At 40.3% G+C, this 26,724-nt stretch overlaps 1 protein-coding gene across 2 annotated transcripts in view; it reads left to right on the top strand.

Annotated features, from left to right (window-relative positions):
* The window catches only part of SUSD4 (sushi domain containing 4), a 74,492-nt gene extending 63,821 nt beyond the window's left edge, over positions 1-10,671 (top strand). Inside the window, exons 6-9 of one of the 2 annotated variants that reach the window (XM_084513861.1) lie at positions 5,540-5,731; positions 6,176-6,320; positions 8,053-8,435; positions 9,605-10,671. In XM_084513861.1, coding sequence (XP_084369987.1) covers positions 5,540-5,731; positions 6,176-6,320; positions 8,053-8,435; positions 9,605-9,633 — 749 coding nt within the window. In that variant the 3' untranslated portion in view covers positions 9,634-10,671. Of the gene's footprint in view, positions 1-5,539; positions 5,732-6,175; positions 6,321-8,052; positions 8,436-8,550; positions 9,028-9,604 lie in introns of those variants that run through there. The other variant, XM_084513862.1, reaches the window with a different exon arrangement.
* Positions 10,672-26,724: the final 16,053 nt, after the last annotated feature.

Here is a 26,724-nt window from a genome sequence, read left to right as displayed (position 1 = left end):
AGTAGTAGTGATGACTGAAGGCTCCTGGGAGTTTCCTTCACAAGAAAATTGAATGTGATTAGGAGGTGAATTTGGAACAGAAGAGAAACTCCCCTGGGTTTTCCAGGAATATTCACCTTCCAGAAGGTGTTCACCTTCCTTGAATGCAGGCAGGCTGGGACTATACTGTCAAGAAGAGACTTGCAGTAGCCAGAGGACAGGTGCCCAGATTTCTGATGTTACTTAGTTTTGTGACACATACAAGAATGACAAATAAGAATCAGGAGAACCCTTGTTCTCTTCCAGCTTGTGCACAAACTAGATGGTGTGTCCACCATAGGCAAGCCTGTGCTTTCTGTACCTCTGATTACTATCTGGCAATATACAGCATTGTTTCCCCTCTGCATTGTAATCTGCAGTTTTTCATCTGTGTCTCCCTCATCATGAAGTTTCATCTTAATCTTTTATCATTCTTTGCATAATAAGCAGGGATTCATGGTGTGTTTGGAAGAAGCTTTATTTTTGATTAGTTGCAAACGTCTCTAACACTGTCCATCCCTGTGTGCAACACAAAATGGCTGGCCTCACACTGGATTTTTCAGTTAAACCAGCTAACCTAGTAACCAGAATCCTACATGAAAGGTTAGAGAAAAAATGTACTATACAAAAATTCAAAGCTAGAAAATCAGATTCTTGCTTATTTGTGAGCATAAGTGCCCTGTATTTCACAACTTTATTACATTTATTGTTTGGCTTGTGTTTGGCTCATGGCTAGGCAAAACCTGAATAATTTACATCCTGCTTATTTTGAGCAAAGACTAAACCTACTGGCCAGAATGCCAATGAACTGACTGGCCAAAAATTAAAATTTGGAGCACTGTAAATATCTGCAACTCCACTTCCATCTCTCTACCACTGGCTTTTAAAAAGTGACATGACATCTTTATTCTGTGCCATCAGTGTTAACCGAGACTATGCTAATGCCAGAAATTCTTACTCCCTCCTACAGTCTCAATGTCAGCAGTGCAGAATTACTGCAGTATCCTCTGGGCAGTGTTTAATAAGATTCTTGACCGTAATGGGTAGAAAAAATGACTCGGTGAACTCCATTTATTGTTCTAATGTGTGAGTGCTCACTGCCTATATCCCCCTGGCAGGGGCTCTGGTTGGCAACACCGGGGGAAAGAGCCACCTTTGCCTTTTGTTGGGCTTTCCCTTGCAGAGAATGTTACAGATATTTCTGCTGTCCCTGGGACATGAGCACAGCTGCAGATACTCAGTGTGGGTTTTCAGTTCAGTTTGTGTGGTTTGGGACAGCAGTTACTGGGGATCACACCAGCAAGCATAGAGGGCACGGTGGTGGCTTGATGTTACTCACTGAGCGTTTTTGTACCAAAAGTGCAGGAATCATTTTTTTTTTTTTTTTTTTTTTGGAAAAGCTGAGGAACCTTAATTTCTGCACCATTTAGCCTGCCATTAAAAATGCTTTATTTGTCAATAAACAGCAGACATGCATGGACATTCCTACAGTCTGGTGGCTGATAAAACGCAGTAGATGCTTTGGCAAAGCCTGATTGCTGCCCTGGGTTGTGAAAGCTGTAGCTCAGAAAGCAAAGCCTGTGGCCTTGACACCTCATGAAAGGGAGAGCTACCTGCAGGCATACACTAAGGTGGGAAGTATTCTGTTGTCTTTTGTTCCAAAAAAAATAAATCTGTAAGCCTGAAGTAGGTCTGCTTCTCCGAGGCAGCATGTGACTGTGTTTGAAACATAAGGACTGAATTGAAACCCAGGTTTTAAGCTCTTCCTCAGAGTACTAAACTTTCATTAAAATCAGCCAGAGAAGAAAGCCCATAGCTGATCTCACAGGAGAGACCTGAGCTCCAACTGTTCCTAAGAGCAGGAGGAGGTGGCTGTCAGATCAAATCAGGAATTCCTTCCTTCAGCTTCCTTGAGCATTGGTAGTCCAGAGCATCCCAGAAGAGATTTATTTGTGATATAAACACATTTGTTCTTTCTTTTTGATTAATGATTCTACATTTTGGCTAAGAATGCTGTGCTGTAAAGTCCTTGTAAGTCCCCTTGCAGTCTGTGGCCAATAAAGATGCAGAGATCCTGATCATGGGCTGCAAAATGCCCAGCAGGCACTACCTGACTTATGTCTGTACTTCAGACATGCTCCAAAGGTTAATATTATCTGTCTGAAAATACTGCTGGATTATTTATGCAGGATATTATTAGTAGTAGTACATTAAAGACTTAAAAGATTTATAATGTTAAAAAGATGCTGAACTCTGTTGGTAATAAAAATTTGGTGTCACATTTAAGAACGGCATGAAGGATTTTTTTAAGAACTTCCTGAAGTAGAATTCACTTATCTCTGATTATTTATTATCCATACTCCATTCAGCTTTGACAGTGAAAATTTACTTGTCAAGAACACTTTTATTTTAGTCTGTTTGTGGTTATTTTCATTCTGTGAGTTTGATGCATTTGTCTGAAATCCACGGCCTGTAATTTCCAAATACACCAAGGGATGATCACTGGAATTGCAAAAATTTTAACTTCCCTAGAAAACTTCAGTGGACTGAATTTTGCCACTTGGGTTTTATTTCATATTTGATCTGGCACATTTCTTTAGTATGTGTAACTGTTATCATACACTGGTATCTAGCACGATGCTAAGTATCAGTGGTGAGGGACAGGACACTTACAGTGTCCTGTAAGACAACTGACTCTTCACTAAAAACCTTCTGTCTATTGAGAGCCAAGAGTGCTCAGCAGCCCTCTAGACTAGCCAAAATCTTGCTCTTCTGTGATCAAAGCTAAGGCCACTTCATTGCTGTCTTTCCACTGACTGTAAATGATCTTGGGCAAAGATGATTATGGAAATGGAGTGAGCTGAGAAAAGAACTAGGTGTATGACTAACTGCCCAGAGATGAAAACAAGTTCATCTTTGACTGCTGCTGATATAACTCACCTGATTTGATTTCACTTGGAAAAAGAGACTCTGAACCTGAGTTTTACTGATCATTAATCACTATGCTTGCAAAGGCACTTGGGGACCAGTTTGATCACACAGCTGTTAGAGGGTTCCTTAAACTGGGTGAACAAAGCGTTTACAGGAGGTGATGAGGGATACCCCATGTGACTGTAAAACCCAGATTCTGACACCCTACCTGACATAAGAATAAAGCTTTGATACCATTGAGCTTAACTCCTTCATTTGCAAACCTGCTCCATTGCAACTGCTGTTTGTTGTAAAAGCATTTAATACAAGCGTTGTTTGTAAGCACAGACATTTAAATCTTTAATTCATGGCTAACATAGTACAGTGTTTTAAAGAAATGTTTACAGACATTTCCAGGAGGCATCAGTACATGATCATTTCCCTTAAAATATGGAGGATACCAGTAGATGGAGTGGCAGCCATTTTTAGCACTAAGTACATATCCTACACTAAGAGTAATGCTCTTGTTTTCAGGTTTTATAAAACACATCTCCATTTGTAAACAGACTGGCAGTTCCACATACGGGTTGTACCCACAGTACATTGTTTTTAATCTGACTGGAAACGGTGTCAGTCTGAAGCTGGGAGACCAGCACTGAGGCTTTTTTTTTTATTATTCAGAAGGCTGTTTTGGCCCTTAATGATGTTAATAGGTTAGGGAATTGGAGTGTCAGGAATAGCATCAGGTACATTTCTGGAGAGGAGAAATTTATTTCTCTGAGCGGTTGCTCCCTGTGATAAGATGTGCTTCATTTTCCTTGTTGCTAGGAGGATAATGTGCATCCACACATCTCTTGCAGCCTGTCTTAGTTTGCCAAAAGTCAGTTGCAAAGAATTTTAAATTGCTATCTTGGCATGCTATAAATGTAGATAATAAAAATATACCAGGTTTCCATGCCTGGTTTTATGCTTTCACTGATTATTCTCTTTTTAATAAAGGAATGATCCCACATATAGACAAAAGGTGCTTTCCTGCTATTTCAGACTGACACCTTTACCCTATTAAGAAAATTGTTTTCAATATCAATTTGACCTCTCAGTAAACCATTTCTATTTCTCATGGACCTAGAGACTTTGGAAAGTGTGCAGAGTATTGAGGATGTGAATTTCTATGTGAATTACTTGCTCTGATTTCAAGTTATTATTAAGCCTTGCCAGGGAAAATGCAAACAAAACCATGTCCCCAGGGGATGAGGAATAGACATTGCTGCACATTGTAATCAGCCTCTCTTGAAGATTCATTTAATATCTTGTGTATTTTTTTTTTTTATGAAATGCATTATTCATGTAACAGGATTCACAGAGAGAAGCAGCTGAATTGTAATTTCTGGGAAGATTCTTCTTCAGAGATGGCATTTTCATTATTTAAATCAATGCAGTAGGGATGGCCTGCATGAGAGAGGCATGAAGTGAAGGGGCCAGGCAGCCTGCAGATGGGGAACTGACGCAGTTAGTTTACTGTATCTGAAGGGGGATTAAAAAAATTATAAAAAAAAAATAGCTTACTGAAACACTGTTTAGGTCAATATGTGGCCACTTTAGACATCACTACACTTAGTGGATTTTTTTTATACTCTGTGTTAGGAGCAATACTTAAGAAAATAATATTCAACTAATACTTATTCAGTAAATAAACATCCTCTTTCAGAAAAATACTGCTTGCAAGCTGCTTTACCTGCTGCTGTTTCCTAGAGACTGCTCCTTCAGTTCTCTATTGAATTCATCTCACAGCAATGTGAGAGGGCATTTCTTCTTGTTTCTGGGTCTACAATAAAAGTTCCACATGTTTATATTGCAATTCAATCTTATATACATAACCTTATGTAAACTACTGTACTTAATTAACACAAGCTTAGTCTCTGTTATATTTAATACCTCACTCCACCAGCAATCCCACTGGAATCAGTAGGGCTGTTCAGAGATAACAAAACACAAATAACACCTGTGGAGTCTGAGCCCAGCTAAACAAAACTTCAGTTGTACAACTGTAATTGCTTAAGTGGTGTCATGTGCCATGCACCTCCTCCAGCACTGTTGATGGCAAACTCATCTTTAAAAGTGATTATTTCAGAATTTAGTTAGTGCATATAACCAGTCAATTATGCTAATGAAAAAGATATAGGATCATACAGCTGAATTTGAGATATTTCGTTTGGAAAAAGATTCTCTTTGGCTGTCCCCCTGCATTCCCATAGAGTTGTCCTACATACCCATGTGCCCCCTTCTGTTTTCCTCCTCCCCTTTACCCCAGAGGCTGGAAGGGTTCACTGATACCATCTGTCATATCTTTAAAAAAACAGGTGACTGCAGTGCTTTCTGGTGTAAGTGTGAGCCAAAAACTTCCTATGAAGTTTTCAAACTTCACATTTCTGCAGGAGGTGTATGCACCCGTTCACTGGCATGGACAGGAGTGTGGTGTTCCAGCAGTAGCGGGTTGGTGCCACTCAAACATAGCGTCCTGAAATGGCAGGGAGCCTGGAAGGGTGTTTTGATGCACAGTGGCAGGTGGCTGTGTTTAACTTCTTTCTCCTTTTCTCTCTGTCTGCCCAAGTTTGTCCACTACCTCCAATGGTGAGCCATGGAGATTATATCTGCCACCCACGGCCTTGCGAGCGCTACAACCACGGGACAGTGGTGGAGTTTTACTGTGATCCTGGTTACACCCTCACCAATGACTACAAATACATCACCTGCCAGTACGGAGAGTGGTTCCCCTCCTACCAAGTCTACTGTGTCAAAACAGGTAAGGGAGCAGCAATGGCATATCCTCTTATAGTCCATCTCCTTTAGATCAAATCAGTAGGTTAGAAAAGCCTGGTGAAATTCATTTGTTTTAGGCTTAAGTGATTAACATTGGTTTTTAGATGCCATTAAATACTATATATTTTATTCCTGAATGATCCTAAACCATCTCAACAGTTAGCTCTTCAAATGTACTTTGGAATGTCTTGTGGCTTTTTTAGTATGTATATAAGGCAAATTCAAGATTGCATGCATAAAAGAAACATCAAGGGGAAAAAACAAGGTCTAGCCTCTGTGACAGTTTGCTGTTAAGGCTGTTTGTAAATAAAACACATATGTAAGAAATCTCACACCCTAACTGGCACTTCTGACTATTGTTGCAGAATTAATATAAAATAGCAGCAGTAATAAGCACAATTGTGGTATTGTTCTCTTTTTGTTACAGAACAAACTTGGCCAAATACACAGGAGACCCTCCTGACTACATGGAAAATAGTGGCTTTTACTGCTACCAGTGTTTTATTAGTACTTCTACTGGTCATTTTAGCCAGGATGTTCCAGACCAAATTTAAGACACATTTCCTTCCAAGGTTTGTACTGTTTTTTTGTTCGTTTGCTTGTCTTTTGGGGTGGTGGTGGTGGTTTGGTTTGGTTGATTATTTTTTGTTTTTGAACACTGAAACCCTTAATTCAGTTTTCACATTCAGTGCTCCTTGCTGAGGAAGCAGAATGGCTCCTGAGCATTGCAGATACCTCCTTTGCACTGAACAGAAGTATCTGAACTACCTACACAGACAGGCACCCCTGGAAAGCCACTGTAGTTCCTTCTGCAACTAAGACAAAAGCCAAAGTTTTCCAGATTCATTCTGGGAGTAATTGCAGCTCTACTACTGAGAATTGCTGCTTCTGCATATAAAAATATTTGACAGTGCTTTAAAATAGTCATTTTTGGGTGCCAGGGGAATTCATTTTTAAGTACTGTGGGTTCAGTAATGTAAGTTTTAAGAAAGAATTTCTTTTTTTTTTTTTTTTTTTTTCCTTCCTGTGGACAAATTTATATTAGAAGTTTGCTTTCCCTTCATGAGTATTATTTTCATCATGATTCATGAACATCTCCTACATCTACCTTTATTTCCATAAAATACTGTGCAGCTATGAGCATTTGTCATTGATTCGCACAGCACTCCTCAAGAGACAGGTAGGTGGGTACTATTATTATTATCTTGCAATGGGAAAAACAAAGGCAGGCATGCTATGGTTTAGGTAAAGCTTGTTATGTATCTAGGTTTAGATCTGTCTCTACATTTCAGCCTGTGCTCAATTTGCTATGGACCTTGACTGGGTGACTCTCTCTTTCTTTCACTTCTGTGTCTTTACCACAGACAGAAAGGAAAGGTAAAAAAACTGTATGTCACTAAATATATCTCTATGTCAATGCAGGAGAATGAATTTGGCAGACTTACGGTTAAATAAGTACGTGTACCTGAAAGTATATGGATTGTATCATTAATGTGTATGTTAACATATATATCTACAGTACATGGGGAGGATACATATATGTATATAACTAGGAAAACCTTTAGGGTAAAGGATTGCACCACAGATATCTTTATAGCCTGGATTCATCTCAGTTATTGAAATGGCTTTCTGGCCTATTCTTTTCAGATGTTTTCATGTCCTAAGGGGATCTGGGACTAACTCCTTCCTGCTAGGATTCTGTTGTGATTTAATTGACTACAAAAAATATACTTCAGGGTTTATCAAATCTTCCCAACACAATTTAAATAATTTGTTTTAAAAATAAACCAATCTAGTGCTGGTTAAGGCTTGCTTCCTTTGAAAGCAAGACCTGAAGGATGCCACAAATCTGGCCCCCAGATTGATTCCTGTCATCCGATAATAGCCAGCTCAGTGCCTGTACCTGTGCTGTAAACACTTTTTTGCTCTAGCCCACATCTTTCCAGGGGTTCCAACACTCTTGACTGGTGAAGCGCACTTGTGATCTCATATCCATGATATCTTGTCTGTGTGGCACAACAAATGGTGCTCCTTATCTCTTCCAAGCACCTGTTTTCTTTCCCTTCTCTAAACTGTGCTTCACATTACTTGGTTTCATTTATCCAGTTGTAACAGATTCTACCTGACTGTCAATCTGAACAGATTTTTGCAAAAGTGTGAAGCAAACATTTCTGTGAATGTTAATGACCCTGTAGCATCACTTTACGTGATTAGAAAGTGTTGTGTTTACTTGCATTCAGCAGTTGCTCCAATGTGCTTCTGAAACACTCTGGCTCTCTGCGATCATTTCTCTGTTTGACTTAGAGGCAACCAGGAGGGCTCCATGGGTGACCCTGACTTTGTGGTGGTGGATGGTGTTCCTGTCATGCTGCCTTCCTATGATGAAGCTGTAAGCAGCAGCTTGAACGCTCTAGCACCTGGATACTCAGCTACAACAGACCAGGGGCGTATTTTGCAGACAGAAGATCAGAGTCCTCCTGCTTATCCTGGCCCCAGGATTACAGACACGCTGCCTAGTGAATCTGAGACCTGTGATAGTCAATTAGGCTCCTCTGAACTGCTCCAAAGTTTGTACTCATCCTCGACGTGCCAAGCAGCAGCGTTTTCTGGGTCAGATCGAACTGATGTGTCCCGTAGCACTCCTGGAGAGGCTGTGTCCACGAGTCCACGGATTGATATTACAGATGGTGAGTCTTACATAAGCGAGATACGTGAGTCCATAAGCAGGAGCCATTCATTTGTACAGTCAGAGCAGGAATAAAGCCAGCTGACCTGCTTTTTACTTTCTCCATATATTTGCAGAGTCCGTACCTTAATTTGGACATTCTTAAAACCATGCTACTGAGCTTCATGTCCATGATATGTCCTTGCTAACTGTGGTGCAAGGGATTTGACTCCCTGAGGGTAGGACAGGCCAGAAGGCTTCTCTCCAGACCAGGCAGCAGCAGTCTCATCAACGGGGATGACGGCGTGTGCCTGTATACAGCAGCAAAGTCAAACATCATCTTGCCTGTTCTGGTCTGTTCATCTGCTCCTCAACTGCTACATTCTTAACTCCCTTATGTACTGTGGTTTTCACAACAAAGAACATGATTTTCTCCTTAAAATGGAAAGAAAATCATATTTTCATGCCCAGACAGAATTAGCAGCCTTTATTAAACAAGCTCATTGTGTCTGCATATATGGCAAACTATTCAGTCTAAGGCATGTATGCATTTACATACATTTTGAGCCTTGGACGTGGGAGTCACAGCATTAAGGGGAACCTACTCACAGGACCATGTATTAGAAGGGAGATCATCATATACTATTGTCTGCATTTAAATCATGAGCATGCATTGATATAATTTCATGTAGTTCTAACAGAGCCTTATGGTTTGTTACTTAACATGTTAAGGGAACTACGTAGCTTTCTTCAGAGTCATTTAAATGAGAAATGTGTGTGAAGCTTAGGTGGAGGAAATCTTCCTGCTTCATAGGGTTGGGGCTAACTTTTAATGGCATCACAAGTGGAAGAGGACTTCTGGAAGGAGGTGGGAGAAATGATGAGGATGCCAGTAGAAGTCTCTGCTTACTCTGAATGTTGAGTCAGTCTTTAATGTAGTAGAAGGGATGTTTGCACTTAGGTTTTGGTGGGCCTAACTTGTTTTAGAAAACATGGATAGTCTGAGTAGTTTAATGTTCATATAGCTGTTAGAGCATAAATGGGTATAGAATTGGAGACACTGTATATATTGTTCAGATTTTACAATGCCCATTTATATTTTTTTTTGCAGAATTGCTAATAATAACACTCTGCAAAGATCTAAAGGGAAGTTACAGTCAGTAACCAGTACCATTTCTTTTTTACCTCTAGAGATTCCTTTGATGGAAGAAGACCCTTAGCCTGCACGGAGATGTGTCATCATTGCATTACACTGTTTGGTGACATGAATACAGAACACTTAGAGATAGAAAAGACTATCTGTGGATTTGGAGAGGGTATTTTCGTACTTACCAACCTTCCACACGATGATGTCACCAGATTGTGTGTACATCTTAATCCACAGTGGGGATAACAGCATCAACATTTGGAAAAACAGTTTTATGAATGAATCCTGGGGATTTGACGAGAGCAGATGTAGAAAAAGAACTGTGGCTTTTTAGAAATGAAATGTATATCTGCATCGCAGAAAGTCATATGGTTCTGTAGAAATACTATTGGATTTTGATACTAACTGCCTCACAAAAGCATGTCAAAGTATGTAAATTTGCTTATAAAGACTGCTTTAAATGATCTATGGGCCTCTAGTTTATGAAGAAAGCTTTCAAGATTAAAAGAAATACTACTACTGAAACACACACACAAAAAAGAGGAACAATCCTCTTTGACTTTCGTATGATAACCAGAAAGCTTTTGATTTACTTGTTGATTTTGTTTCAGACCATGTCTGCAGAAAATACAACAGAAATGATGAGATTCGTATAAACTTTGATGTATGATAGCAAATATATATAAATATATATATATATATATATATTTAAAAACTCTTAAAGAGAAAGAAAAGGAGAGACTCCAGGTCACATAATGATCTGGAGATTTTTTTAAAGGTAAGGCAGATTTATATGATATACAATATTTAAGGTAAAGTATCAATATTTGTATTTATGCAAGACTTCTGTGACAACATTGCATTTGATAAATCCTGCTATAATATGAAAGACCTAGAAATTGTTAAAATTATGAAATATTTGCTTAAGAAATGTTGAACTGCTATGCTTCAACCTTTCTTAAGCTCTGGCAAATATATACACTAGAGTAATCTACAGTCATAGCCCAGAGCACTGCCTTGTCCCTCTACACTGTGGTAGTATTCTGAGCCATTATTGTAGAATACTTTAAAAGAAAATAAAGTTCAGTTTCAGTTCTTTTGACTTATCAAACTGTGTCTAGTTGGCCTTTTTTTCCATTTCTCACTTCTTTCACTAGCTCCCACCTGAAGGCTGGGATGGCAGGAGAACCCCTGGTATGTAGCATGTTCAGCCATTATCTAGTTCCAGTGGGACAGTCGTTTTGTTTAAGCAGAGCACATGAAATGGGTGCGGCAATGGCATGATTTGTGTAGATGTTATTGTTGGTTTTTCTCTACTCTATCCCATGCCAGAGCATTGTGCTAAAGACATACATGTATAAATGGTTCACCTTTGTGGTATTATAGGCTATTCATTATTTGTCAGGAAAATTCCTGAGTGCTTCATATGCTTATGGAAAGCTAAGCAGATTTCTCATCTTATTTTTGGTATTGCACAATTGAAACATATGTTAAACCAGCAGTGTTTTATGGAAGAATTCACCATTTGTTAATGACAGAGATTGCCGTCATGTGGGCTAATCAAAAGCAAAGGAAAAAAAGAGACCCATTTCTGATTTCATATTCAAAGTAAACCTGTAATACCTCTATTGCTCTACACAGAGGATCACTAAAAGTTGCTCTGTTATTTTTTTAATGAATAATTATTTATTTGCATTGTGGTAGCATCTAGCAATATCACTTGTGAATCAGGATAACAGTATGATAGACCTGCTGTTAATATTCAAGAATGTGTTTATGAGCACCCTGTCAGCAATGGTATATGGTAGTAAGAAGCAAATGGAGACAAAAAACAGACAGCACTGTGTAGTAGAGAAGCGATTATTAGTATAATCTCAATTATTTCACAGTATCGCTGATGAGAATGTAGTGGTTGGTATTGAATGGTAAGATTGGTGGGTATTGAATGGTAAGATACCTTCTTATGTTGGACCTTCTTCAAGAATGAAATCTTAAAGACACAGGAGAAGACCGTTCCAATACATCGAAAGTTGAGCCAGCATGGGAGAAGACCCCATGGGGGCTCTCCATGGGCCACAGCCTCCTCCAGGCCACATCCACCTGATCCACCGGGGTCTCCTCCATGGGCTACAGCATGAAGATCTGCTCCATGTGGGACCCATGGGCTGCAAGGGGACAGCCTGCTCCACCAGGGACCTCTCCACAGGCTGCAGGGTAACTGCTGCTGCCTGCCTGGAGCACCTCCTGCCCTCCTGCTGCACTCACCTGGGGGTCTGTAGGGCTGTTTCTCACTCATCTCTCTCCCAGCTGCTGTTGTGCAGCAGTTTTTTCTCTTTCTTAAATATGTTCTCACAGAAGTCCAACCAACATCATTTGTTGGCTTGGCTCTGGCCAGCAGCAGGTCCCTTTAGGAGCTGGCTGGAGCTGGCTCTTGCCTGACATGGGGCAACTTCTGGATTCTTCTCACAGAAGCTATCCCTGCAGCCCCCCTGTTACCAAGCTCTTGCCACATAAACCCAATACATAAGGCTGAGGTACTTAATGTATTTTTTAGCCTCAGTCTTCATTAGTAAGGTCAATTGTTCTCAGGGTACCCAGCCCCTTCAGTTGGAAGGTGGTGACAAGGAGATGAAGCACCTATAATTCAATGGGAGACTGTAGGTGACCTATTACATCATGTGAATGTTTATACATCTATGGGTCCAGACAGGATTACAGACAGGATTACAGAGTACTGAAGGAGCAGGCAGAAGTGCTCACCAAGCAACTTTCAATAATTTACCAGAAGTCCTGGCTAACCAGGGAGGTCCCCGCTGACGAGGTTAGCACGTGAGACTCCAGTCTATAAGAAGGACAGGAAGGAGGATCTAGGGAATTACAAGGCCATCAACCTGACCGTGGTACCAGTGAAGGTCATGGTGCATATCATCCTGAACAACATCACACAGTGTCATTATACTATATGTATGGGACAATCAAGTGATCAGAAGCAGCCAGCATGAGTTTATGAAAGGCAGGTCCTGCCTGACTAACTTGAGCTCATTCTATGACAAGACGATCCACTTAGTTGATGAGGGAAAGGCTGGGGATGTTGTCTCCTGGATTTTAGTAAATCATTGGACGACGTTTCCCACAGTATTCTCCTGGAGAGACTGGCTGTTCATGGTTTGGACAGTTGTACAGTTCACTGGGTGAAGAACTGACTGAATGGCCAGGCTCAAAGAGAAAGAGTGAACAGAGTTCAGTCCAGTTGTCGGCCAGTCACCAGTGGCATTCCTCAGGGCACGGTATTAGGGCCAGTTTTGTTCAACCTTTCAACCTTTTTATCAGTGATATGGATGAGGGGATCAAGTGCACACTCAATAAGTTTGCAGACAATACCAAGGTAGGCAAGATTGTTGATCTGCTTGAGGGTAGGAAGGCTTTACAGAGGGATCTGGATAGGCTGGATAGATGGCCTGAGTCCAACTGAATGACATTCAACAGGGTTAAGTGTGAGGTCCCACACTTGGGCCACAAAAACCCTGTACACTGGTATGGGCTTGGGAAAGACTGGATTGAAAGTTGCCCAGCAGAAAAGGACCTTGGGGTGTTGTTCAACAACTGGCTGAACATGAGCCAGCAGTGTGCCTAGGTGGCCAAGAGGTCCGATGGCATCCTGGCCTACATAAGAAATAGTGTGGCCAGCAGATGTAGAGAAGTGATTGTCCCTCTGTACTGGGCACTGTAGACCACACCTTGGATATTATTGTGTTCAGTTTGGGGCCCATCACCACAAGAAGTACATTGAGTTACTCAAGCATGTGCAGAGAAGAGCAATAAAACTGGTGACAGGACTAGAAAAAAAAAAAGAGTTATGAGGAGTAGCCAAGGGAACAGGGGTTGATTAGTCTTTAGAAGGGGAGACCGAAGTGAGACCTCATAGCTCTACAACTACCTGAAAGGAGAGTGCAGCAAGGAGGTTGTCAGTCTCATTTCTCAGTTGATAAGTGACAGAACGTGATGATAAGGTCTCAAGTTGTACCAGGGGAGGGTTAGATTGGATATTAGGAAGACTTTCTTCATAGAAAGGGTAGTTAGCCATTGAAACCGGCCGCCCAGGGAAGTGGTGGAGTCCCCATCTTTGGAAGTATTTAAGAGATGTATGGACATGGCACTAAGGGTTAGCCATGGGACTCAGTAGACCAGGTTGATGGTTGGACTTGGTGATCTTGAAGGTCTTTTCCAATCAAGATGATTTTATGATTCTATATATTGCATATTATCTTCTGTTCTTGCTTACATAAGATTTGCCATTTTTTCAGATGAAATTTTCTCAATTGCCACCATAATTTCAGGTTTATCCCAGAGCTGTATCTATTGGGTATTAGTACTTTGTTTGCCACCCCTTTCTTTTTAGGTCCCATGCTTTCCAGAGCTGTTTGCACTACCAGCTGAAGTTCATGATTGTCACCCTAGCAAACGAGCTAAGACTGCTGTAATACCAGCCTTGAAGTACATCTCAAGCCTTTTAGTCAGTTAAGTGATTTTTGTTTCTAATATCATTGCAAAATACTGAACTTACTAGAGGTACTCTTTAAAATATTATGAAATCTGTCTTTGTTAGCCTTTTAAGAATTTGCAGAATTTAATTCCTTATGAAATTTCTGGACCTCTATTCATTAATTTCTGTTATGAAAGCTTCTGGTTAATATTTGAATACAGATTTATAGATTTACACTGCTGTATGCATTGTATTGCAGTCATTCTGCTAAGGGAATCAGACAAGATAACTCAAGGAATTTAAGTTTATGGCTTATTAGACCATTTTTATTTTTAAAAGTGCAGAACTGCATCTACACTAGAAAATATTGATGCACTGATATTGCGTGATAGTCCTTTGACAGTATGATACTAAATATAACTTGCAAAGGTGAAAAAGATGTTTTTTCTCTTTTTTTGCTCATGATGTATAAGACTTATTGATAGGGTGTTTTAATGAGATTACTCATGTGGTTGAGTTTGGGAGTTTTGCATGCTTGAATTTTTCAGAGGTGATTCTGTGACTGTTTCAGTTTTTCTTTTGTTTTGGGCTGGAATTCCCATGAAAATCTGCTGGCCACTGGGTTGGCATCCACACCCCAAGCCACGAGCTGATGCCCTGGGCTGAGGGATGCCCCTAGCTGTCCCTACCCTGCCCAGCTCCCCAGCTACTCTGCCAGACCAGGGACCCCCACAGCCTTGGTCAGAGAGTTCAGGTCACCTTGAGTCCTGAGCCACGGCAGACAAACCTACAGGAAGGTGGATGCTTTGCGGGCCCTTAGGGACTGGAGAGCTGGTACGATCATGACTGTGTTTGCCATGCAAATGAAACCAGATGGGAGGATGACTGCATCTCATGCAGATCATAAGCTGTTTTCTCTTCAGTTGTCTGGATGTGAATAAAAACAAACCCAGGAAAACCCTTATTGGTGTGGGGAGAAGCAGCATGTTAGTGAAGAAGAACAGCCCACATGCTGTCAGCAGAAGAAAGAGAGGGTAGGTACTGAGAACTCCAGGAAAGAATAATAACAAGAACTGGCTTTGGCATGCTCTTTCTAAAAATGAAAAGGAGGAGGAAAAAAGTGAGCAACAAGCCAGCCTAAAACACAGGCTTATGAACAAGGGCTTGACCTGACATGTGCTGGGGGAAGGATGGAAATCCAAGGTCTAGCAGAAGCTCTGCTGGGAGTGAATCACAACCTGAGCATGTCAAGAGGACCTGGCTGTTATGAAAATGTTCAGTGTCAATAAGAGGATGTTTACACAGAACTGTAACTTATAAAATGCATGAAGCAATCGTTCAGCTCCACTCAACACTACTAAGACCTTGGCTAGAGCTCTGTGTCAAATGTTGGGTAACTTTTTTCCTCTTCAAGAAAAATGTGAAGTAGCTGGAGGGAAGCCAGGCAGAGAGAATCAACAATTATTTAAAAAGCCTGTCCTCATAGGTCACATTAGAGACTGTGTAGTGTTGCGTGTAAACAACAGAAAACCAGAAGGGATGCAGAAATTTGTTTTTCTGTAAGAAGCATACTTTGCAAAGAAGGGAATAATCCATATAAATAAGACAAGAATAATAGGATTAATTGTAGCATGAGATACTGAGGTTAGATAATAGGAAAAGCCTTCTATCCGTAGGGATGGTTACAAGCAGGAAGAGATGGTCTAGGAAAATTGTCATAAAGCTTTGTCATGAGAGATTTTTTAGAACATTTCAAATAAATGGGTGCCAGGAAAGACATTGGGGTGGGATGGACTAGATGAGCTCTTGGGGCTTGTTCTGTTCCTGTGTGATTCCCAACTTGAGAACTAAACCTGGCTATCGTTCTGTTTTCCCCATGTATGCTAATTCCAAACTGAAGGTATTGGACAAAATGTTCAGCATTTATCAAAATCACAGCCAGAAATATTTTCTTTTCTACCAACAGAAGCTTTTTATGTAGCATGGGCTGAACTCCAGATAAATCCCATGAACTAAACCTTGTTGCAATAAAGTGACATTGATTTCAGAATTTTATTCTGTGACAAATCCATATTTGGGATTTTCTGGTTTTTGTGTCTATCTTAGGCAGGCAAATGAATGCAGCCCTTCTAATACACCATGTGCATTAGGTGAAGTAAATCCTCTCCTGGCAATTATCTAAAGACACCTATTGAGTTTAAGGAAAAACAGCAGCTCAGGCACTGGAGCACAGAGACCATTTTCATGTTTATGCAAAACTTCCTTCCCATGCCACAAAAGCTGTTCGTTCCTATCTGTGCTGTGCTGCAGATGTTAGCACAGCTTAGCACATCAGCTGTCAGATGAGGAGTATGGATGAAAGATGCACATCTTTAGCTCCTGTTCTTGGGCTCATAGGCATACTCAAGAACTCTCAGGCAGGAAGAGATAGAAAGCAAGTGAACATCCACCCTAAATGCAGGAGCAACTCCCCTTGTCAAAGGCATTTTCAGTCCCTTACACATAGTTCCCAAAGGAATTGCAAGTGGGGAGACAGACCCTGCTTAGCCTGTCACTTTCCTAGGTCAGGGTGTGCAACCAGAAAAAAAAAAGAAAACCAGACAAATCCAAACCAGAAACATAAAGGAAGAAAAAACACATTTCAATAAAGTTCAGAGGGGTACATGAATATGTTCCCCATATTCTCCGATAAGAACAGAGCGAGCTGTTTTGTTAATGAAAAAGGTTCAAAATAAAAGTCAAGAGTCAGGGAGGAAAGACAAGCTTCCTGTTTTGGAAGGTCCAGAAGCCCTTTTTGATCACATCTCCATTTCAATGGTCAGATTGCTTCTGCTTGCAAAACGGTCCTCAGTTGTCCATGCACAAAATGCTCTTTTGGTTTGGATCCATGTTTTATTTTACTGTGTTTGCTTTATGTTCCCTCTCTGTTCATCTTTTGACTCTCCTTCTCTTTTTCTAGCTGTGACCATTGTTCCAGTTTCATTCTGCCATCTCAGTCATGCTGGGATGTGAAATAAGTTGGTTAATTGCAGTGCAGTACCCAGCAGGCAACATACGCTCCCTCTGACGAGGTTGCTCATATTTGCCTTCCTCATTTACGTTCTCAGCAGTGAGGACAAGAAGGGACACAGAGCTCCTCACTCTGCTGACAAATGGTCTGTGGAAATTGTTAGAGGGGACACTAAGGGGAGCCCACATTACTACATGCATGATGTATCTGTCTGCCTAGGCCCCAAGCCTGTCAGCTCACTACCTTTTGTTGGCCCAAAGTTCACAGGTGCAGATGAATGTCCCTGTACAAACAAAATAGCCAAAGACTTGTTAAGGATTAGCTCAAAATGCTAATCTAGATTTTAGAGATTTTAAAGACACCTTCCTTTCCTAAAATGGTGAGCTCACAGCTTCAGAAAATGAGTGCTGATGTACTCCAGTTAGGTAGCACAGGATGTGCAGCAGGTCACTTCATCTGTCCACTGCCTGGTGCTCTGGTACGAATTCCTGATCCGCAGGGTAACTGCTAGAATAAAACAGTTAACAGTTGCTTAGCTGTCAGTTATTTTGGTGTTTTGTTTGTTTGTTTGTTTGTTTGTTTTACCTAATTAGGCTAGATTTATTTTTAATGCTCATTACTACCACCAGCTTCTGACTTCCGTCTATCTACTGCTGAGTACATGCTGCTCTTGCCAAAGCAAGTGTCTTTCAGCAGCTATCTCAGCACCCTGCAACTGTCCCACCCTGTAGGAGATGGCACTTGCCACTGTTGTCTCTCCTATTAATTCCATGACAGCACATGCTATTAGTCTGCCTTGTTTGGTGCTCTAGTGTTAATGAGTGTGCAATCAACTATTTCTTTTGTTAACCATGGATGCCCGTTGTTGATAATTCAGGGTTAATCATTTACTGTAAAGTTTGGCAGAATAATTTAGCTTAGCTTTGCGTGTTCATTGATAAAGACTATAAATATTTGCAGTCTATCACTGACATAGATATTGTTGAAGTTTGTTGTAATTGGCTTTTATGAAAGTGCTGCAACAAAAATGAGGGTTAGCTCAACTACCAAAGTCAGCTGTCTATTGTTTTTTGTACAACCACTTCAGCAACTTAACAGGTTCACTTTCATCAACATTTACGTCATGGCAAGTTTATAGCTTAGATACAGCCCCAGGAGTGCTGAAGCCCAGCATTCAGGACATTGTGGTAGCTATAAAGAGCAAAACATTTTAGCTGAGCTTATGTTGTGCTGACCTGTCACAAATGCATCTTACTGGAGATAGACATATTTACTAAAAGACTTAGATGATAATGTTCTCTCCGTTTCCTGGAAAAAGTGGGGGACGAATCACCAAGTGGAGTAGGTCTAAAGCCACACCTGTAATGATGTCTCTCCAGTTAACTGGCTGTCCCAGAAGTCTGCTATTCCCTAAAATTTTGAATGTAGGAGCTGCTGCAGACAGGAGGCTCTGTATATACACACTGCTCTCAACTTCCAGTGAAATGGATGGGAACTGGGACTAATGAGCCCGTTTCAGCAACAAGTTATTTCTGAACATGCACTCAGGAGTCCCAGCATCTTGATTCCCAAAAGCAGAAGGAAGACCATGTGCTCCCATCCAAGGGAAGCTGGGGTTTAGCATTACACACATGTAGGGCAAAACTAGATGCCAGATTCTCCACCCAGCTCTCTGATTTCACTTGCGTTACCAGTGGAACTTCATGTGAATTCCGACCCTGTGTGCTTATTGGCGGGGTGCACTGGGCACGAACCTACAGACAACACTATTTGCAGTAAATTGAGGCTGACTGGGTGCATCATACTGCATTTATTTAAGCCTTCACAGCATAGTGCCATGCAACAGGTCAATGAGAGTCTTCAGCAGCAGTAGGCACCGACAGTTGTTCAGCAGGCAGGGATGGTTTCATTAAACCATTCCGGACCCCAAGGTTTCAGGTGATTTCAAGACCATTATCCTCTGAGACACCTTTTAAATTCAGCACAGTGCTGTCTTCATCTTCAGAAGCCAACATATCCTAAATATACCTAATACCTTTGTAAGAAATTATGAGTGAGAAAGTGATTAATTGTTCTGTGACCTTCAGTTTCTTCATCTAGACTGTGTCACCAAACCATATTTTATGTCACTAGGAGACAGCAGATGTAAATCAAATATCTGCCTGCTCTAGAATATCTAACAAGAGAGGAAATTACTTCCATGTATTAACACAGACAGATTTTCATGAGAAGATTTTCTGGCTCTCAAACCCAATTTTAAAATGAGACTTTATACTCATAGGTCTGCCTGTTGGTTCCCAGCACAAAGGGCATCACCACAGTTAGCAGTTGTGGCAAGAACAACCACCTGTCATTCTGTTTCACCTTATAATTGTTTGTGTGTTTTTCCTACAATATAATTTTAAAACTATAAAATATTTGGGAAAAAAAAAAAAAAAAAAAAAAAAAAGAAGAAGAAACAAGATAAATGTAGGTTTTAAATATCTCAGGCAGGAAAAGTCATTACTATCCTTTCTCAAGAAATTAAATGATACCTTTAAAAAGCAGAGTCTCGCCCCAAAAGAAGACTGAATAAGCAGTAAGTAGAAAGGGACATTATTTTCCAATAATGAGGTATAGAGAGAGAAAAGACAGTGGGACTTGGGTCTCTGGCAGCAGCAGTGCTTGCAGTAAACATCTGCACACACTGTAGCCACTCGTGTGTGTGGCACAGGAGAGCTGGGAGGCTGTTACCTTGCATAAAATGGGGAGAGAGCACTGCAGCCCCAAGTCAGCCTGGTACATTTACAGTTTGTGGTAGAATGGGTCTCCCATTCAGTAGTGTTTCATAATTTTTTGCCCCTTTTTTTTTTTTTTTTTGGCTTGTTAGATTATTTTTTTTATCAGCAGCATACTATCAGATCATTGTATCAGCATATTCTTCAGTTCCAGCTGTATGAGGTAGTATTGTCAACACTGATGCCAAAGAGAGTGCCATTGAAAACTAAATGAATCAAGCAAATTAAAAAAAAAAAAAATCAAGTTTAGAATTAGGTTTGTGGTCATGTTGACCCTGCATATTCATTTTTCTGTTCAGTGTAATCACGTCTTTGGAAAACAGGAAGCCCAAAATAGGGCAGACAAATCTCATGTTCAAAATTAGGAATGTGATAAATACCTCAATAATTTTCTCAGACAGGGCCTTCTGTGCAACTATTTTATTCACGATTACAATGGCAGGCTTTCTGCAAGCAGGAGCACCCAGCAAAAGCACCCATAACCTTATATTCCCTATTACCCAATGACTGATTCCTCCCATCTTTTCACTGGCTAAGTACTACGGGTTCACAAACTACTCAATGCTTATTACGATACCATATACATACAATTTTGTTTTACCAACCATCAATTTCTCCTTTTCCTTTTTTTTTTTTTTTTTTTTTCCCTTCTTCTCTCGTGACTAGAGGGCCTGTGATGTTTTGGATTTTTTGCTTTGACTGATTTCACACTGCTCATCCTGATTTTCTTGGCTATCCCCTTTATTTTGGGACAGTGGGACCTTCCCCTTATCTGCTTAACATACTCCCCACTGCCAAGCCACTCTTGTGCCTGCACAATCACTTCTGAATATGCAAGGTTAGTGGAATTTTCCACTGCAGAGACATTCTACTGCAAAAACACAACTTTGCTTCGCACAGGAATCTGGAAGAAAAAAACACAACTGTGTTGAAATCTCAAAGCTTAATTCAAGATATGTTCGTAAGTGCTTTTTCTGGAAAGAAGAAACTGCCTCAGCCATGCAATTACATACTTAAGCTCAGTGGAAAAGGTTTGTTTACTGAATGCGAAAGGCATACATCCCAGGCCACTGCTCAGAAAGAGTCACGCATAGTAATCACAAATTGCAACACAATAATTTGAAGACCTTTGACATTTGATTATTTTTTTTCTGTTTTGCAGAGTGAAGAGAGTGGTTTGGACTTTAAAAGGAAAATGAGCTAAAGCTTATTTAGTTAGTGGGGCCACAGAGGAAGAAATGAAGAACAAGTCTGTGGAGAGCAGTAAGTATATGCTAAAAACGTGCAGAGGAACTGATGCCAAGCAGATTGTGATAGATTTTAAATTCCAAATGTAGATGGACATACACATGGAGATGCCAAACACAGCTGTTCCCGTGTGATTCCAAGAAGGAGGCAGGAAATGCAAAAAGCACAAAATTTTTGATAACCGCGAAATGCTCTACTTGAGCATTGCTCCTTAGTGTGGTCATGGCTCTAATTTTATGCTGCGATAGCCTGTCTGTACTGAGCCTTAACCCACACAATTCCATCAATGCCAAGGCCCTGAAACAGGAAAGTTTCAGTGGTCTTTTTCAGCTTAAAAAGAAAGAGGTAAGGTCTGAGGAGACACTATGCAGAGGACTGGGCCCAGCCTGCTCCACCTTCTCACCGCCACTCTTCTGCCTGCTGCCTCTCCTGGCTCAGCCTGTTGCAGCAGCCTCCCACAGGGGATGGTGTGACAGCCGTGCAGGCACATCAGCCAGGAAAAACAATAGCACTGCAAGGGTGACAAGGCACAAAATGTGTCTCAAATGTACAAAGTAAAGGGAAAAATAAATAAATAAACAATCAAACAATGAAACAGCAACCCGTGGGGTTACTTAAAATGGCAAGCTATTTTCAGACAAACATGATTTCTGAGGTGATGGTTGCTTCATAAGCAGTGAGTCAGAGCCTCTATTCAGCCTCTGTAGCATCCTTCATTTCCTTAGGCAGCACTTTCCATGGCAGGAACAGGTGTAGATAAGAGCAGTACTTTAGGGCCTTTGCTGACAGCACAAAATGAGCAGAAACTGCTGCCACATCAAAACAGATAGGAAAAATCCAAGAAAAGGCCATACAAATGTGAAAAACATTTCATATCAAACAGAGTGGACTCTCAGGTGTGGACGCATTCAGAAGCAATGGGACATCTGCTGAAGTACCTCCCATTCTAACACCTTTCTCCAGTTATTCCTGTCCAAGAACCTCCTGTCAGCATAAAAACAGCTTAGTTAAAACAGGCACCATGTGAGGAGGAATGAGGGGAAGAAAAACTGCTATGTTTTTCTTTGCTGACAGGTAAGACACCTGACAATGCCATTATCTGCTGTGGGACAGGAAGCTGATTGTAGGTCACTCTCCAGAGAGGGCTGTGGTGCCACCATTGCAGGTCCTGCTACCTACACATCTTCACAATCTATACATTTCTTAACACAGAGTGCGACATATCCACCCTTCCTTCCCTGCCTGACTCTCCTGTAAGGCTTGTAGCCCTCTATTCCAATGTTCCAGCTGTGTGATTCATATCACCACATTTCCATGACAGCAATTAGATCCTATTTTTCTAATTGCACCGTGGTTTCCAATTCCTCCTGCTTGTTTCCCCTGCTGCATGCAGGGGAAAACAATGTAGAGGCACTTCATCTGGACTATGGGCATCGTCACCTTTTTAGAGGAGTCCTTCCTAATTCCTATAGGATGATTCACAGGTGTTTCCCTGCTGTTTTTTAAAGTATTGGCATTCAGGTGTTTTTCTGAATCATTTATCGGTGCATTCCCTTCCCCACTGAGTTTAAAGCCCTGCTAGTGAGCAAGCCAGCTTTCTGCCCAAAAAGTCCTTGTCCTTCTTGAATCTATGTGGATCACTTCCCATTGATTCTTCGTAGAAATGTGAGCTAGTGTCAAGACTTCAGATTATTATTCTGATGCCTGCAGACATCATTCCATGTGAAAAAAATGCTTCGGCCCTTTTATCTAGGATATGATGTACTTTGCTAAAAACCACTTTGAAGATCCTAGAAAGAATAGTGTTCCTGGAAGTGTAAAAAGTGATTTGCTGTGCTTTTTCTGATGCTCTCCTTAGCCCTTGTGTTTTTGAATGGCACATCATGACATGTGGCAATTCAGCTGTCATTTTCACATTTGGAAAAGCAGTCAGAATGGAGCAATGCAGCCATCCCAGTTGAATATGCTGAAGTTAAATGATAGATGTCTTGAGTGCAAGAGGATTCACAAGACTTTCTTGGAGGTGCCAACTTTTAAATCCTAGTTACATGCAGAAACTTGGCATATTGTCAGCATGTGCAATTTTCAATTTCATGGGACATTTCTTTTGGTGTTAGCAGTGGATTTTGTTTTACCTTTATGTTCCCTTTTTGTTAACACTGCAGGAATTATTTTTTGGGTCTCTCACTTTAGCAGCTGTTTTACCTGATGCTGCGTGCACTGTGTGATTCCTGGGGCATTTCTGTGGGTAGAGACCAGAGCTTGCATGAGCATGTGCATATGTACACTCACATACAAACGCTGGATAATTCAGTAACAGGAAAGTCATCACAGACCAATTTAGTACAGTCACAAAGTCTGACAGTCATTTAGATTAGTATAAAAACAGCTTTCAGGTCAGCTTTTATATTATGCATTTATTTATTTATTTGTTTATTGCAGAAAAGGGGGAAGAGGATAATGTCTGGCTGGCAGGCGTTGCCTGAATGAAGGTCTCCTATTCTGTGTGGCCAGAGGTGGAAGTTACAGCTACATCTGTCTGGTCTGGCAGCAGTGCTCAAAATAGGGATGTGCCCTGTACAACTGTGGAGGTCAGACCATGTGGGCTGTATAGTTTGCAGGCTAGATACTACATTTTTCCTCTTACCATCTACACAGACCTTTGAGAGCATCAGGTGGCAGAATCGTTTTCAAATCACTATCTTTTTCTACATTTTTTGTGCTATTTTTCAGAATTCAAAGCATGGTAAGCACACCTCCGAGCAGTTTTACCAAGATCTGACCACACTAGTTTAAACAGATAAAACTTTGGTCTGCTTCCACTTTTCAATGTATGTTAAAATGAAAATACCCGAATTTTTAAGCTAAAGTGTAATATGTTGAATTATTATAATGTCACGACTGGTAGAGCACTTTTATAAATCGATCAAACTTTGCTGACCTTTCCTTTTTCTTCTTTGCTTATATTAACATAGTCATACTTGGGATTGAACTCAGTGATAGCCAAGGCTATAAAGGCACATAAATACAAAAACCTTCCTCTCTGAAGTCTTCAGTCTCACTAAGAATGGAGCTCACCAACATCAGATCAAAATCAGTGATACCTACAACCGAAAAAAAGCATTTGTAGGTGCTCATTTTGGATCCTTCTTTATGCACAAATGGAGCATAATTATCTTTCTACATGTAGAAATGTATTTTGTCTTATTCTATCCATTCTGTGGATAAACTGTTCAGTTCACTGCTTTGATAAAAGCTTTCGAAAACACTTTAAAAAATTCTCAAATACTCAAAACAGCCCACGCTTTGGCTTTTTTTTTTTCTTTAATAAAAAAAAAAAAAAGCAAGCTGGGGGTTTACTGAGATCACAGATTTGGCTGTTTGTTGTGAAATCCAGGTGGAAGAAAAAAATCAAATAATTCTTGGTATTTAACATGATAATTCTAACTGAGACTCATAAGGCAAAGAGACTTAATCTAATTATCTATGCAAGGTATGTAAATGTGAGTATCCAGAAATAATGACTTTATTACAGTGTTGATCTTGTGTGGGTGGAAGACTGCTTTAGAAGAAACCTGTGGGAAATGATCATGTATTTCACCTGCATATTATACATTAGAGGAGAGCCCAGAGGTACAATAAGAAATACATTTGATAAGAGTCTTACACATAAGAAATCACTAATTTAATGCATTAATCACTGGAGTACAATTATAGACCTTAATTTAGAAGGCATTAGTCATTCACCGTACATAACCTTCTGTGGCTCTTAGAATTTCATTGCCTGACTTCATTACAATTGGCAAATGTCGTTTGCATAACCAGCACACAGAAGGGCCACATTTTTTCAGTATTAGATCCACTCCATTAAATTTAAGGGAGAACACCTCTGGATCTTACTTCAATAAAGATTAAAACACAGTTGCTGTTTAGGATGGCTTATAAAGATTGTACGTTATTAAGACATTTTATTAGCATGTTGAAACTGGAGTGGTATACACTGGAAATGTTACAAGCACAACCACAGAAGACATCATAGTTGGTAATAAACCATAACAATAAACAACCTATTGACCTGTTGAAGTCCTTACCAAAATATGAAACAAACGTCTATTTGTTACAAAATCTGTTAAAGCTTTTATTGGATTTCATAAATGAACTTTCATATAAGGTATTTTCTTGAAATTACTAATATCCTTAAAATTAAGTATCTCAGTACTTAAGGTCAAGAAGTTGCAACTATCTAGGACACAGTGAAATTTTGTAATTACTTGTATTTTTGGTGTTTTCATGTGCACAGTGGAGAGAACATCTTTTCTTTTTACATCTTTCCTAATCCGTTATGGTGCCAATGGGATCTCAGTCAGAGAGTTCAGAAGTGTCTGACTTGAGCTCAGCAGAACTGCAGGCAGTGGCATTTGCACATAAACCTGCCTACTAGGCATCTAGCTCACCACGTGTATGTGGCTTGCATAACACAAAGGAGGAGCTGGAAACGTATCCATACATAGATACAGCAGCAGAAAGACAATTTTTGTTTTAGCTTCAATCATTTCTTGCAAGCGTCTGAACACCATGACATGGTTGTGTAGGTGTTCCTTTTGTCAACAAAACACAACACCTTCATCTGTATCATTAGGAATTACATTCCTCTACGGATGAAGGCATTTAAAGATGTCAGCACAGAGCTATGGAAAATACGGTGTGTTGGGGGAGGGGGGGAAGGGGAGTATGAGAAAGTAACAGGCTGCTTTAACAGACAACTTAGCTGTTTCTTTACTCTCTGACTTATACAGGCATAGGAGCTGAATATACTGACATCTTTTACACAGAGTCGTGTGATTTACACATTTTAAACTCAGAGTTTTTTAATAATAGAGTCAGAAGGATTTAATCCAGTAGCAAGATTTCACTTGTAACAATAGTCTGTGAACATAGTTCAGTGATAAATCAAAGTCAATGCATCAACCTAAAAATGTCCTACATTGGATTTTCAACCAAACCTTGGCAAGAGCTTTCACAAAGTGAAAAATTTGTGACTACTTGTTAGCAGGAACTGACTGTACAACAAACAGCACTGAATACTATGCCACTATGCTAGAAGCTTCTGTGCTGAAACGTACAAAATATATTAAATAAAAGATGCTTAAAGTCTACACATCCAAGCTACAGCAAGGGAATGATAAGCAAAGTATCCACACAAGAAACAGGGTGAGGTATGTGCAAACAGGACTAAATCCTGTCACTGGGTCTTACTGCCACCACCTGCAAAGAAATGCTGTGGTGGCTGGCTGGGTAGACAAGAGACTTAACTACATCCTTACTGCCTTTTCCTATTAATTACGGCTTAGATCAGTACTGAAAATACACAGAACTTCAGGCACCCAGTTCCATCTATACAATTATGAGAGAGAAAAGCAGGACTGAATAGAAAATTAGCATTATGTATTTTGGCATAAGTATCTCAACCATTTCCTCACACTGAAAATTTGCACAAAACAGACACTTTTTTAATATCCCATGTGATCTGCCAGAATTTCATAGGACTTTTCCTAAACTGATGTATTTGGCTTTGTCTGATTCCCTGTGTTTCATTTAAATTATTCCAAGTTTAGCAAAATTACTTATCTCCAGATACACAAGTCC

This window comes from Aythya ferina (assembly GCF_964211825.1).
Source record: "Aythya ferina genome assembly, chromosome: 3".
NCBI lineage: Eukaryota > Metazoa > Chordata > Aves > Anseriformes > Anatidae > Aythya > Aythya ferina.
The sequence above is the reverse complement of the archived record's forward strand: the minus strand, read 5'-3'. Positions and strand labels throughout refer to the sequence as shown.